We start from the raw sequence: 13132 nt of genomic DNA, 5'->3' as shown, positions 1-13132 counted from the left end.
AAAACCGCAACGTGAACGGAGTTCTAACCCCTGGTAGGTCCAGGCCCAAAGCCTGAGGCTGCACTACTGATAGATCCTCTACTTCCTGTCAGTGTTGTCATGGAGATGGCAGCACTCCCATGTGTGGACGCTGGTTACCCACATGAGGTCTTCCTGGTCCTGCCGGGGGCGCCATGTTGTCCTCAGCATCTCTAGTGCAGCCTCAGGCTTCCGGTCTGTGTCTACGAGGGGTTAAAGGGGCCATCCTGGAACCGGAATAAAAGTCCTAAAAAAACACCAGAATGGTTTACCCGGGACCCAGCGCCAACCCCTCCCCCCTCAGGAGCCAGTACTCGGCCGCAGCAGCGCTGTGAGCTTAGAACCACAGCGGCCATTACACACCACGGTCATCCAATCAGACGAAAGCTGCTTTTATGGTGTAAGTAATCTGATTGGTGGAGCGGGGAGAAGGTGGCGGCCTGAAGCCACCAATCAGTGACCAGCTTTCATTTTCCAGCACAGGTTAGAAAATAACAGGATTAATCTGATTGGTTGTTGAGGATAAACCATGCAGAGGGAGGAGTAAAGATAACAGCCAATCACATTACCCAGAGCAGCTCAGAAAAAGACAGGAGTATTTTCATTGGTTCGTATGATTGGTTGTTATGGGTAACAGAGAATCAGCGTAGTAGTTACCCATAGCAACCAATCCGATCCCGTACACCTGCAATGAAGCCTCCAGGATGGGAAGACGAGTCACGTGACAGGGGGATGGCCCGGATGACAGGACAGAGTCGCACAGCTGCTGTAGAACAACAACTCCCAGCCTCCCCGCATATAGGCAGTGAGACTCCTAACATGCACCGCACCTCACGGACCGTTACCGGGAACTACACGGACGATGATCCTGGAGACACCGCCTCTAACGTCATCCGTCGTACCACGTGACCAGTCTGTGTAGCCGGGAAAAGTGACCGACCGGGAACCAGGAAGAACGGAACTGTAAGACTGGTAGAGGCCGGGATATTGGAGGGGCCCCTACAGGTTACAGTGAAGGGGCCCTGATAATATTATAGTCAAGTGGTAGACAGATCTCTGATAATATAGCAGAGGGGCCCTTATAATAGACAGACCCCTGATAATATAGCAGAGGGGCCCTTATAATAGACAGACCCCTGATAATATAGCAGAGGGGCCCTTATAATAGACAGACCCCTGATATTATAGTAGAGGGGCCCTTATAATAGACAGACCCCTGATAATATAGCAGAGGGGCCCTTATAATAGACAGACCCCTGATAATATAGCAGAGGGGCCCTTATAATAGACAGACCCCTGATATTATAGCAGAGGGGCCCTTATAATAGACAGACCCCTGATAATATAGCAGAGGGGCCCTTATAATAGACAGACCCCTGATATTATAGCAGAGGGGCCCTTATAATAGACAGACCCCTGATAATATAGTAGAGGGGCCCTTATAATAGACAGACCCCTGATAATATAGTAGAGGGGCCCTTATAATAGACAGACCCCTGATAATATAGTAGAGGGGCCCTTATAATAGACAGAGCCCTGATATTATAGCAGAGGGGCCCTTATAATAGACAGACCCCTGATATTATAGCAGAGGGGCCCTTATAATAGACAGACCCCTGATAATATATCAGAGGGGCCCTTATAATAGACAGACCCCTGATATTATAGTAGAGGGGCCCTTATAATAGACAGACCCTGATAATATAGCAGAGGGGCCCTTATAATAGACAGACCCCTGATATTATAGTAGAGGGGCCCTTATAATAGACATACCCCTGATATTATAGCAGAGGGGCCCTTATAATAGACAGACCCCTGATATTATAGCAGAGGGGCCCTTATAATAGACAGACCCCTGATATTATAGTAGAGGGGCCCTTATAATAGACAGACCCCTGATAATATAGCAGAGGGGCCCTTATAATAGACAGACCCCTGATAATATAGTAGAGTGGCCCTTATAATAGACAGACCCCTGATATTATAGTAGAGGGGCCCTTATAATAGACAGACCCTGATAATATAGCAGAGGGGCCCTTATAATAGACAGACCCCTGATAATATAGCAGAGGGGCCCTTATAATAGACAGACCCCTGATATTATAGCAGGGGGGCCCTTATAATAGACGGACCCCTGATATTATAGCAGAGGGGCCCTTATAATAGACAGACCCCTGATAATATAGTAGAGGGGCCCTTATAATAGACAGACCCCTGATATTATAGCAGAGGGGCCCTTATAATAGACAGACCCCTGATATTATAGCAGAGGGGTCCTTATAATAGACAGACCCCTGATATTATAGCAGAGGGGCCCTTATAATAGACAGACCCCTGATATTATAGCAGAGGGGCCCTTATAATAGACAGACCCCTGATAATATAGCAGAGGGGCCCTTATAATAGACAGACCCCTGATATTATAGCAGAGGGGCCCTTATAATAGACAGACCCCTGATATTATAGCAGAGGGGCCCTTATAATAGACAGACCCCTGATATTATAGCAGAGGGGCCTTTATAATAGACAGACCCCTGATATTATAGCAGAGGGGCCCTTATAATAGACAGACCCCTGATATTATAGCAGAGGGGCCCTTATAATAATCCAGTATTTATATTTGTCGTTGTTATGGTAACATTGCTCCTCCCCCTTTACTAATAAGACATATATGATACAGAGCGTCTTATGGACGCGGTGACGGAGCCGGTTGCTCGCCCCGCCAGGAGCCGTATTGACCGCCTAGAGGACCCGGACACGTTCAGCTACCATGAATTCTTCCACAAGTACATGGTCGCCAACGCTCCGTGCCTCTTCTCCGCTGAGTTCACCCGGTCGTGGAGCAGCCGCCGCTCATGGGTCACCGCCGATAACAACCCCAACTGGGATCATCTGCTGCAGGTTTTTGGTAAGTTTCGTGGATCTTCTGCCTGTAGACAATACCGGCGATCGGGCTGAGTGCCCTTTGTTGGGGGTCCCCTGGTGGTTGTCGCTTCCCCCACAATCTACCGCTCCAGGTGTCTTCTCCCCTTCACATTCCACACATCGCTCAGCCCGATCACGTCTTCACCACTTCTGCCACAGCTACACGGTCACAGTTGTGTCATTACATCAGTTACTGGGCACACCTACTGCGGCATGTCATGTATAAGTCTATGGCAGCTGTTATAGGGGGCGCGGATTTAGTAGGGGGCGCTGACGTAGTAGGGGGCGCTACGTAGTTGGGGGGACTGATGTAGTTGGGGGGACTGATGTAGTTGGGGGGCACTGACGTAGTTGGGGGGCACTGACGGAGTAGGGGGCGCTGACGTATTAGAGGGCGCTGACGTAGTAGGGGGGGCGCTGACGTAGTAGGGGGGGCGCTGACGTAGTGGGGGGGCGCTGACGTAGTAGGGGGGGGGCGCTGACGTAGTGGGGGGGCGCTGACGTAGTTGGGGGGGGGCGCTGACGTAGTAGGGGGGGCGCTGACGTAGTAGGGGGGGGCGCTGACGTAGTAGGGGGGGGCGCTGACGTAGTAGGGGGGGGCGCTGACGTAGTAGGAGGGGGGCGCTGACGTAGTAGAAGGCGCTGATGTAGTGGGGGGGACACTGAGGTAGTAGGGGGGCGCTGACGTAGTAGAGGGCGTTGACGTAGTAGAGGGCGCTGACGTGTTAGGGGGGGCGCTGACGTAGTAGGGGGGCGCTGACGTAGTAGAGGGTCGCTGACGTAGTAGGGGGTCGCTGACGTAGTAGGGGGGCGCTGACGTAGTAGAGGGTCGCTGACGTAGTAGGGGGCGCTGACGTAGTAGGGGGGCGCTGACGTAGTAGGAGGGCGCTGACGTAGTAGGGGGGCGCTGACGTAGTAGGGGGGCGCTGATGTAGTAGGGGGCACTGACGTAGTAGAGGGCATTGACGTAGTAGGGGGGCGCTGACGTAGTAGGGGGGCGCTGATGTAGTAGGGGGCACTGACGTAGTAGAGGGCGCTGACGTAGTAGGAGGGCGCTGACGTAGTAGGGGGGCGCTGATGTAGTAGGGGGGCGCTGACGTAGTAGAGGGCGCTGACGTAGTAGGGGGGCGCTGACGTAGTAGAGGGTCGCTGACATAGTAGGGGGTCGCTGACGTAGTAGGGGGCACTGACTTTGCGTTCTACATGTCTCTACGTTATTGTTTGTATTTCAGGAGACGCCATCGTTCCTGTGGCAAATTGTGACGTGAAGGAATACAACTCCAACCCTAAAGAGCTCCTCCCCCTCCGAGAATACATCGCCTACTGGAGAGACTATATCAAGAATGGCCACCACTCTGCCGGGGGGTGCCTCTATCTGAAGGACTGGCACATGAGGAGGTATGAGGTGGGCAGTGCCCAATCTACATGCCACACATAGGAGCCACGTCTGCCCCGTACTGCCCCAGGAGTGGCCTCTGCCCCGTACTGCCCCAGGAGTGGCCTCTGCCCCGTACTGCCCCAGGAGTGGCCTCTGCCCCGTACTGCCCCAGGAGTGGCGTCTGCCCCAGGAGTGGCTTCGGCCCCGTACTGCCCCAGGAGAGGCGTTTGCCCCATACTGCCCCAGGAGTGGCGTCTGCCCCGTACTGCCCCAGGAGTGGCCTCTGCCCCGTACTGCCCCAGGAGTGGCCTCTGCCCCGTACTGCCCCAGGAGTGGCCTCTGCCCCGTACTGCCCCAGGAGTGGCGTCTGCCCCGTACTGCCCCAGGAGTGGCGTCTGCCCCGTACTGCCCCAGGAGTGGCGTCTGCCCCGTACTGCCCCAGGAGTGGCGTCTGCCCCGTACTGCCCCAGGAGTGGCGTCTGCCCCCTACTGCCCCAGGAGTGGCGTCTGCCCCCTACTGCCCCAGGAGTGGCGTCTGCCCCGTACCCCCTCCATCCCCAGGAGTCGCATCTGCCCAGTACTGCCCCAGGAGTGGCGTCTGCCCCGTACCCCCTCCATCCCCAGGAGTCACTACTGCCCCAGGAGTGGCGTCTGCCCCGTACCGCCCCAGGAGTGGCGTCTGCCCCGTACCGCCCCAGGAGTGGCGTCTGCCCCGTACCGCCCCAGGAGTGGCGTCTGCCCCGTACCGCCCCAGCAGTGGCGTCTGCCCCGTACCGCCCCAGCAGTGGCGTCTGCCCCGTACCGCCCCAGCAGTGGCGTCTGCCCCGTACCGCCCCAGGAGTGGCGTCTGCCCCGTACCGCCCCAGGAGTGGCGTCTGCCCCGTACCGCCCCAGGAGTGGCGTCTGCCCCGTACCGCCCCAGGAGTGGCGTCTGTCCCGTACCCCCTCCCAGGGGTGGCGTCTGTCCCGTACTGCCCTCCATTCCCAGGGGTTAACGTCTGTCCCGTACCCCCTCCCAGGGGTGGCGTCTGTCCCGTACCCCCTCCCAGGGGTGGCGTCTGTCCCGTACCCCCTCCCAGGGGTGGCGTCTGTCCCGTACCCCCTCCCAGGGGTGGCGTCTGTCCCGTACCCCCTCCCAGGGGTGGCGTCTGTCCCGTACCCCCTCCCAGGGGTGGCGTCTGTCCCGTACCCCCTCCCAGGGGTGGCGTCTGCCCCGTACCCCCTCCATCCCGAGGAGTCACGTCTGCCCCTTACTTCCCCAGGAGTCGCGTCTGTCCCGTACCCCCTCCCAGGGGTGGCGTCTGTCCCGTACCCCCTCCCAGGGGTGGCGTCTGCCCCGTACCCCCTCCATCCCCAGGAGTCACGTCTGCCCCGTACCCCCTCCATCCCCAGGAGTCACGTCTGCCCCTTACTTCCCCAGGAGTTGTGTCTGTCCCGTACCCCCTCACAGGGGTCGCGTCTGTCCCGTACCCCCTCCCAGGGGTCGCGTCTGTCCCGTACCCCCTCTGAGCCGCCTCCTCTCATCTCCAGGGAGTTCCCGGACCAGGACGTGTACGACACTCCAGTTTTCTTCTCATCTGACTGGCTCAATGAATACTGGGACGCTGTGGGCGTGGATGACTACCGCTTTGTCTACATGGGCCCCGCCGGTTCCTGGTAGGTATAGCGGCAGTGTATAAACTCCAGGCAGTGAAGCTCCTTTAACCTCTTAATGGCCAGATACTTTTTTTCTTGCGGCCGCGATGGTCTAGCTCCCATAATTTATTTCTAGAGCTGCCCAAAAAAATCTTTTTTGAACACATTGGGTCGGTGTGATCTATAACGTGCACAGTGGTGATCGGGCGGCACTGGTGACGGGTATGGTGGGCGCGGGCGGTGTGAGGGGTTTGTATCAGCTTGTAGTCTGTTTCAGAAGTTTTTGGGATTAATCTGTCACCCTGGAGATCGGCGACTCTGGAGGACATCCCCACTGCGGTGTCTTTAAATGGGTGCACCCAGAGGAGCTACAGGGTCCAGGGTTGACGCTAGTCACTGGCAGTGAGTGGGGGCTGCTGTCTTCTCCCCGGGGGTCCCTGACAGCCCGCATGTACAGTGCACAGGTTTTGTATTGTAGGGTCTAACATGTACATGGGGCCCTCCCATAGGTCCAGCTGTATATTACACCCAGCTCTTACCTGGACCTCGAGGTGTGGGAAGTCAGTCCTCAGCGCGGTAAACAGTCACGGCTCCTAGACAGGTTCATCCAGCATCAATTATCGGGTCCTGGATCATCAAGCTTATATTATATCTCCGTTAGCTCTTTATCACACTGCAGTAATCAGAATGCAGGAGATTGCGAGCTCTGGGGTCCGGGTCCCCTGCTGCGCTCGCCGCTCCTGGTTATTTGGAGGTGATCGCACTATAGTGTTCGTCCAGCAGGTGGCAGCCTCCTGCTCACATCACCAGCTCTAGGGCAGATGTAAAGGGGTCGTCCACAGGATAGGTGATAAGTGTCTGACTCATGGGACCCCCACAAAGATGAAAACTAGAGTCCTGTTCTTACAGCTCAGGGCTTGTTACAGTGTATCAGTGCAGCTGAGAGCCGTCAGCCTGGTGTCCAGGACAGGAGGGAGGTTGTTACAGTGTATCAGTCTGGACAATGTGAGGCAGACACATCAGCAGCGTAGAGCTCTCTCTAGATCATTTGTTACAATGTATCAGTGCAGGTAATTTGTATCATTCTGGAGTCCAAGATGTTCATTGTCTAACTCTACAGTTATACATTGTAACGAACCCTCAGCCGTATGTCCAGAACTAGGTCATGACAGGTTTTCAGCATGTAAACAAGAATGTTCCATTCACTGACAGCAGAGATATTGAGATGGTGAAGAACTGCAGGAAATAAGCACTTTTCTGTAGTGACTCCCCATTAATGAGCCGATTATATGCCCCCCCCCCCTCAGCGTTATAATAATCCACGTCCTGCACATTATCACAGGACTCCCTTCCACGCGGACGTCTTCCGATCCTACAGTTGGTCGGCGAATATCTGTGGGCGTAAAAAGTGGCTGCTGTTGCCGCCCGGCCAGGAAGAAGATCTTCGTGATTGCAGCGGACACCTTCCATACGATGTGACGGCGCTGTCCCTCCAGAACCGCTGCCCCCCACCCCTGGAGGTTATCCAGGAAGCCGGAGAGGTCATCTTTGTGCCCAGCGGCTGGCACCATCAGGTCTACAATCTGGTGAGAGGAGAACTGCGGCACCACATCCCCCTCCACCTGTAAGACCAGGCACCAATACCCTGCTGTACATTAAAGGGGGGCTCTGTGTGAGTAATGGTGACTGACTGATTGATAAGCTGTCCCTAGGGTAGGTCATCAGATCAGCGGCACCAGAACTTCACAGCTTCATCCACCGTGTAATGGCCATGGCTGGTTACTGCAGCACTGCTCTGACTGCCAGGAGGAGCTAAGAGAGGAACAGACCCTCCGACCGGCTCACAGCTCCATAAGAGCTACTGTGGTGGATGTTATACAACGTAGACTGCGGTGCAGGGGCTGATCCTGTACAGAATGTCAATTCTGATCCTGGTCTTCCAGGAGGACACCATCTCCATCAACCATAACTGGGTGAACGGGTGTAACGTGTCCGTCATGTGGAGCTTCCTGCAGACGGAGCTGAGCGCCGCGCAGAGAGAGATCAGCGAGTGGAAGGAGACGATGGACGACTGGGAGCATCACTGCCAGGTGACGGTGCTATGTGTCATCTCCACGTCCCTCACCTCAGTCACCTTGTAGTGCCAATGTCTGCCCCCGTGCCCTAGTGGTGCCAATGTCTGCCCCTGTGCCCTAGTGGTGTAGATGTGTGCCCTAGTGGTGCCAATGTCTGCCCCCGTGCCCTAGTGGTGTAGATGTGTGCCCTAGTGGTGCCGATGTCTGCCCCTGTGCCCTAGTGGTGCCAATGTCTGCCCCTGTGACCTAGTGGTGCCAATGTCTGCCCACGTGACCTAGTGATGCCAATGTCTGCCCCTGTGCCCTAGTGGTGCCAATGTCTGCCCCTGTGCCCTAGTGGTGCCAATGTCTGCCCCTGTGCCCTAATGTTGCCGATGTCTGTTCCTGTACCGTAGTGGTGCCAATGTCTGCCCCTGTGCCCTAGTGGTGCCGATGTCTGCCCCTGTGCCCTAGTGGTGCCAATGTCTGCCCCTGTGACCTAGTGGTGCCAATGTCTGCCCACGTGACCTAGTGATGCCAATGTCTGCCCACGTGCCCTAGTGGTGCCAATGTCTGCCCCTGTGACCTAGTGGTGCCAATGTCTGCCCCTGTGCCCTAATGTTGCCGATGTCTGTTCCTGTACCGTAGTGGTGCCAATATCTGTCCCTGGGCCCTAGTGGTGCCGATGTCTGTCCCAGTGGTGCCGATGTCTGCCCCTGTACCCTAATAGTGCCTAGAGCCGAGGAGCCCTGTTCCTATATCCTGTCTAATGCTAAGGAGCCCCGTTCACATTCCCTGTCTGGTGCTGAGGAGCTCTATCACCATTCTCTAGTTCTGAGAAGCCCTGTCCCCTTTTCCTTTTAGTGTTGAGGAACCCCACCCCCAGTTCTTTAGTGCTGAGGAGTCCTTTTCTTGTTGCCTGTCTAGCGCTGAGGAGCCCCTCCCCCATTCTCTAGCGCTGAGGAGCCCCTCCCCCGTTCTCTAGCGCTGAGGAGCCCTACCCCGTTCTCTAGCGCTGAGGAGCCCTACCGCGTTCTCTAGCGCTGAGGAGCCCTACCCAGTTCTCTAGCGCTGAGGAGCCCTACCCCGTTCTCTAGCGCTGAGGAGCCCTACCCCGTTCTCTAGCGCTGAGGAGCCCTACCCCGTTCTCTAGCGCTGAGGAGCCCTACCCCGTTCTCTAGCGCTGAGGAGCCCTACCTCGTTCTCTAGCGCTGAGGAGCCCTACCCCGTTCTCTAGCGCTGAGGAGCCCTACCCCGTTCTCTAGCGCTGAGGAGCCCTACCCCGTTCTCTAGCGCTGAGGAGCCCTACCCCGTTCTCTAGCGCTGAGGAGCCCCTCCCCCATTCTCTAGCGCTGAGGAGCCCCTCCCCCATTCTCTAGCGCTGAGGAGCCCCTCCCCCATTCTCTAGCGCTGAGGAGCCCCACCCCGTTCTCTAGCGCTGAGGAGCCCCTCCCCCATTCTCTAGCGCTGAGGAGCCCCTCCCCCATTCTCTAGCGCTGAGGAGCCCCTCCCCCATTCTCTAGCGCTGAGGAGCCCCACCCCGTTCTCTAGCGCTGAGGAGCCCCGTTCCCGTTCTCTAGTTCTGAGGAGCCCCGTCCCCTTTTCCTTTTAGTGTTGAGGAGCCCCGTTCCCGTTCTCTAGTTCTGAGGAGCCCCGTCCCCTTTTCCTTTTAGTGTTGAGGAGCCCCACCCCCAGTTCTCTAGCGCTGAGGAGCCCTACCCCGTTCTCTAGCGCTGAGGAGCCCTACCCCGTTCTCTAGCGCTGAGGAGCCCTACCCCGTTCTCTAGCGCTGAGGAGCCCTACCCCGTTCTCTAGCGCTGAGGAGCCCTACCCCGTTCTCTAGCGCTGAGGAGCCCTACCCCGTTCTCTAGCGCTGAGGAGCCCTACCCCGTTCTCTAGCGCTGAGGAGCCCCTCCCCCATTCTCTAGCGCTGAGGAGCCCCTCCCCCATTCTCTAGCGCTGAGGAGCCCCACCCCGTTCTCTAGCGCTGAGGAGCCCCTCCCCCATTCTCTAGCGCTGAGGAGCCCCTCCCCCATTCTCTAGCGCTGAGGAGCCCCACCCCGTTCTCTAGCGCTGAGGAGCCCCGTTCCCGTTCTCTAGTTCTGAGGAGTCCCGTCCCCTTTTCCTTTTAGTGTTGAGGAGCCCCACCCCCAGTTCTCTAGCGCTGAGGAGTCCTTTTCTTGTTGCCTGTCTAGCGCTGAGGACCAGTGTTCCCTCTAAGCCTTGGCAGCTGCTGAGCGGGGTCGGCTCAGAGCTGGGCACAGCGCCATCAAAGGTGGGCGATAGGAAAACCTAAGATAATTGTCACATTAAAGAGCATACAGTGTAACCCCTGCACCATGCTGTGTAATATACAGCATAATCCTTACACCATGCTGTACAGAATACATGATAATCCCTGCACCATATACATTATAATCTATACACCATACAGTAAAATATACAGCATAATCCATACACCATGCCATGCAATATACAACATAACCCTACAGTGTAGGTGTTATACTATATATTAAACGGCATTGTGTATGGATTATAATGTGTACTGTACAGCAAATGTATGGAGGTTACACCATGCCAGACAATATAACCCCTGTGGGATAGATAATAGATATACCTATACACAGCCTATACCTATGTACATATATACTGCCTATACCTATATACGGTCTATACTTATATACAGCCTATACCTATATCTGCCTCGCCCCCAGTTGTGTGGAGAAGGCCTCGGTGGAATGCACATACCGGCAGAGGTGCACCCAACGTTTGCTCCTCAGGGTTTGTTGTTCTGCGGTCTGGGAAAGCTGGGTGAAGGTCGGAATGGCAGCAATATTGGCTTTCACCCAGCTTTTCTAGAAGCGGATAGAACTAAAGAAAAGAAATATTATTGCAGTATAGGCACACAGAGATTTGTGAACAGATGTAGCAGAGCTTGGTTTGTAAATGGACTGTTTGAGGCCGCAGTGTCTGTGCTGTGAACAGTCGGTACATGCGGCTACAGTCCAATGTAAGGAGTCAGGACACAGTAGGATTTCACAAGTTGTACCCCAACATATATAGTAAGCACCTGCCCTGCTGCACCTAACAAGATCAGCTCTGCTGCATCTAACAAGCTTAGCCCTGCTGCATTTAACAAGCTCGGCTCTGCTACTCTAAGAAGCTCAGCTCTCCTGCATGTATCCCGTCCACATATAGGACCGGTATCCTGGTCTCCATACGTGACAAACCCCACAAAGTGAATTTTCCATGTGGGGAACAGACCTTACCGCCCCAGAATGCCTCTTGTCAAGGAGTGTGTCAGGTTTAATAAGAATTAGCGGCCCCCCCTTATTACTGTGGCGGTGTCAGGGTGACTGCTTTGGAGTGGGATGTGAGGAATACATGAACAGGGACTGCTCTGTCTCCCTCCACCTGCACAGCAGTGAAATGTATGGGGCCGGGGGACATTAGCAGCGGGGCCCTTCTCTCCATCAGACCGCCACATTACCTCTGCCTGTGCACTGCTGCTCAGTCCTCCTCTTCAGTTAGAAAAGGAGGAGGCAGCAGTAGTGCGGGAACATGTAGTAGGCGGCGCCACGCTGAGCCGCTCACGGAAGGAGGAAGTTTTGAAGGACTCATCAATAGTGTGGGCAAGTGTGGGCATTTTGCGAGCGGGTGCTGCTGAGCGGACTTATTAAACTTGTGAGCGGGGGCACAATAATTGCTGTGCGGCCGCTCACCCGCGCAGCTTAGAGGGAACACTGCTGAGGAGCCCCTCCCCATTCTCTAGCGCTGAGGAGCCCCACCCCGTTCTCTAGCGCTGAGGAGCCTGCCCCCGTTCTCTAGCGCTGAGGAGCCCCGTCCCCGTTCTCTAGCGCTGAGGAGCCCCGTCCCCTGCTCTCTAGCGCTGAGGAGCCCCGTTCCTGTTCTCTAGCGCTGAGGAGCCCCGTCCCCGTTCTCTAGCGCTGAGGAGCCCCACCCCCGTTCTCTAGCGCTGAGGAGCCCCACCCCCGTTCTCTAGCGCTGAGGAGCCCCGTCCCCGTTCTCTAGTGCTGAGGAGCCCCGTCCCCGTTCTCTAGTGCTGAGGAGCCCCGTCCCCGTTCTCTAGTGCTGAGGAGCCCCGTTCCTGTTCTCTAGCGCTGAGGAGCCCCGTCCCCCGTTCTCTAGCGCTGAGGAGCCCCGTCCCCGTTCTCTAGCGCTGAGGAGCCCCGTCCCCGTTCTCTAGCGCTGAGGAGCCCCACCCCCGTTCTCTTGGGCATGAGGAACCCCGTCCCCGTTCTCTAGTGCTGAGGAGCCCCGTCCCCGTTCTCTAGTGCTGAGGAGCCCCGTCCCCGTTCTCTAGCGCTGAGGAGCCCCGTCCCCGTTCTCTAGTGCTGAGGAGCCCTGTCCCCGTTCTCTAGAGCTGAGGAGCCCCGTCCCCGTTCTCTAGCGCTGAGGAGCCCCGTCCCCGTTCTCTAGCGCTGAGGAGCCCCGTCCCCGTTCTCTAGCGCTGAGGAGCCCCACCCCCGTTCTCTTGGGCATGAGGAACCCCGTCCCCGTTCTCTAGTGCTGAGGAGCCCCGTCCCCGTTCTCTAGTGCTGAGGAGCCCTGTCCCCGTTCTCTAGAGCTGAGGAGCCCCGTCCCCGTTCTCTAGCGCTGAGGAGCCCCGTCCCCGTTCTCTAGCGCTGAGGAGCCCCACCCCGTTCTCTAGCGCTGAGGAGCCCCGTCCCCGTTCTCTAGCGCTGAGGAGCCCCACCCCGTTCTCTAGCGCTGAGGAGCCCCACCCCGTTCTCTAGCGCTCTCCGCTGTCTTCTTGCTGTGGGAATCATTTCTCTTTCTGATATTTTGCACAGCTCATCCTGAAATCCTGCACTGGAATCCATTATAAGGAGTTTTACACCTTTTTGAGGATCATCGCTGAGCACAGGATTCAAGCCCTACAGGACGGACATGAGACCCTGCAGGGCCCTAACGTGATGGCTCCAGGGCCCCGACATGTACAGTTTGATCTCAGGAGGATTGTAGAGACTTTGATGTTATTAATGGACAATAAAGACTTCCAGAAACTGGACACGGAAACGTTACGGCCCCGGCCCGAAGATTTACTGCGCGAGCTGGAGCTTGTGATCGGCGGGATTGTAACCGGATGAAGCTGTCAATA

At 56.4% G+C, this 13132-nt stretch overlaps 2 protein-coding genes across 6 annotated transcripts in view; one reads left to right on the top strand and one right to left on the bottom strand.

Moving 5' to 3' along the window:
- Positions 1-930, bottom strand: part of SNAP47 (synaptosome associated protein 47) — an 18949-nt gene extending 18019 nt beyond the window's left edge. Inside the window, exon 1 of one of the 3 annotated variants that reach the window (XM_040431640.1) lies at positions 849-930. Coding sequence is in view for 1 of the 3 variants with exons in the window: in XM_040431639.1 (XP_040287573.1) it covers positions 676-839 (164 nt within the window). In the remaining 2 variants the exon portion in view is untranslated. Of the gene's footprint in view, positions 1-675 lie in introns of all 3 variants that reach the window. The other 2 variants (XM_040431639.1, XM_040431642.1) reach the window with 2 other exon arrangements.
- Positions 843-13132, top strand: JMJD4 (jumonji domain containing 4). Of its 3 annotated transcripts, none has more exons than XM_040431643.1 (7): positions 843-981; positions 2699-2926; positions 4176-4341; positions 5852-5977; positions 7299-7542; positions 7900-8046; positions 12825-13132. In XM_040431643.1, exons 2-7 carry the CDS (start codon positions 2707-2709, stop codon positions 13119-13121), a joined length of 1200 nt encoding a protein of 399 aa, XP_040287577.1. In that variant the 5' UTR covers positions 843-981; positions 2699-2706; the 3' UTR covers positions 13122-13132. The 3 variants fall into 3 exon arrangements, with proteins under 3 accessions (XP_040287577.1, XP_040287579.1, XP_040287578.1); XM_040431644.1 differs by having other exon boundaries at positions 890-981; positions 2684-2926; XM_040431645.1 differs by lacking the exon at positions 7900-8046.

The sequence above is a fragment of the Bufo bufo genome, chromosome 5, assembly GCF_905171765.1.
Source record: "Bufo bufo chromosome 5, aBufBuf1.1, whole genome shotgun sequence".
NCBI lineage: Eukaryota > Metazoa > Chordata > Amphibia > Anura > Bufonidae > Bufo > Bufo bufo.
This window is presented reverse-complemented; position numbering and strand designations above follow the sequence as displayed.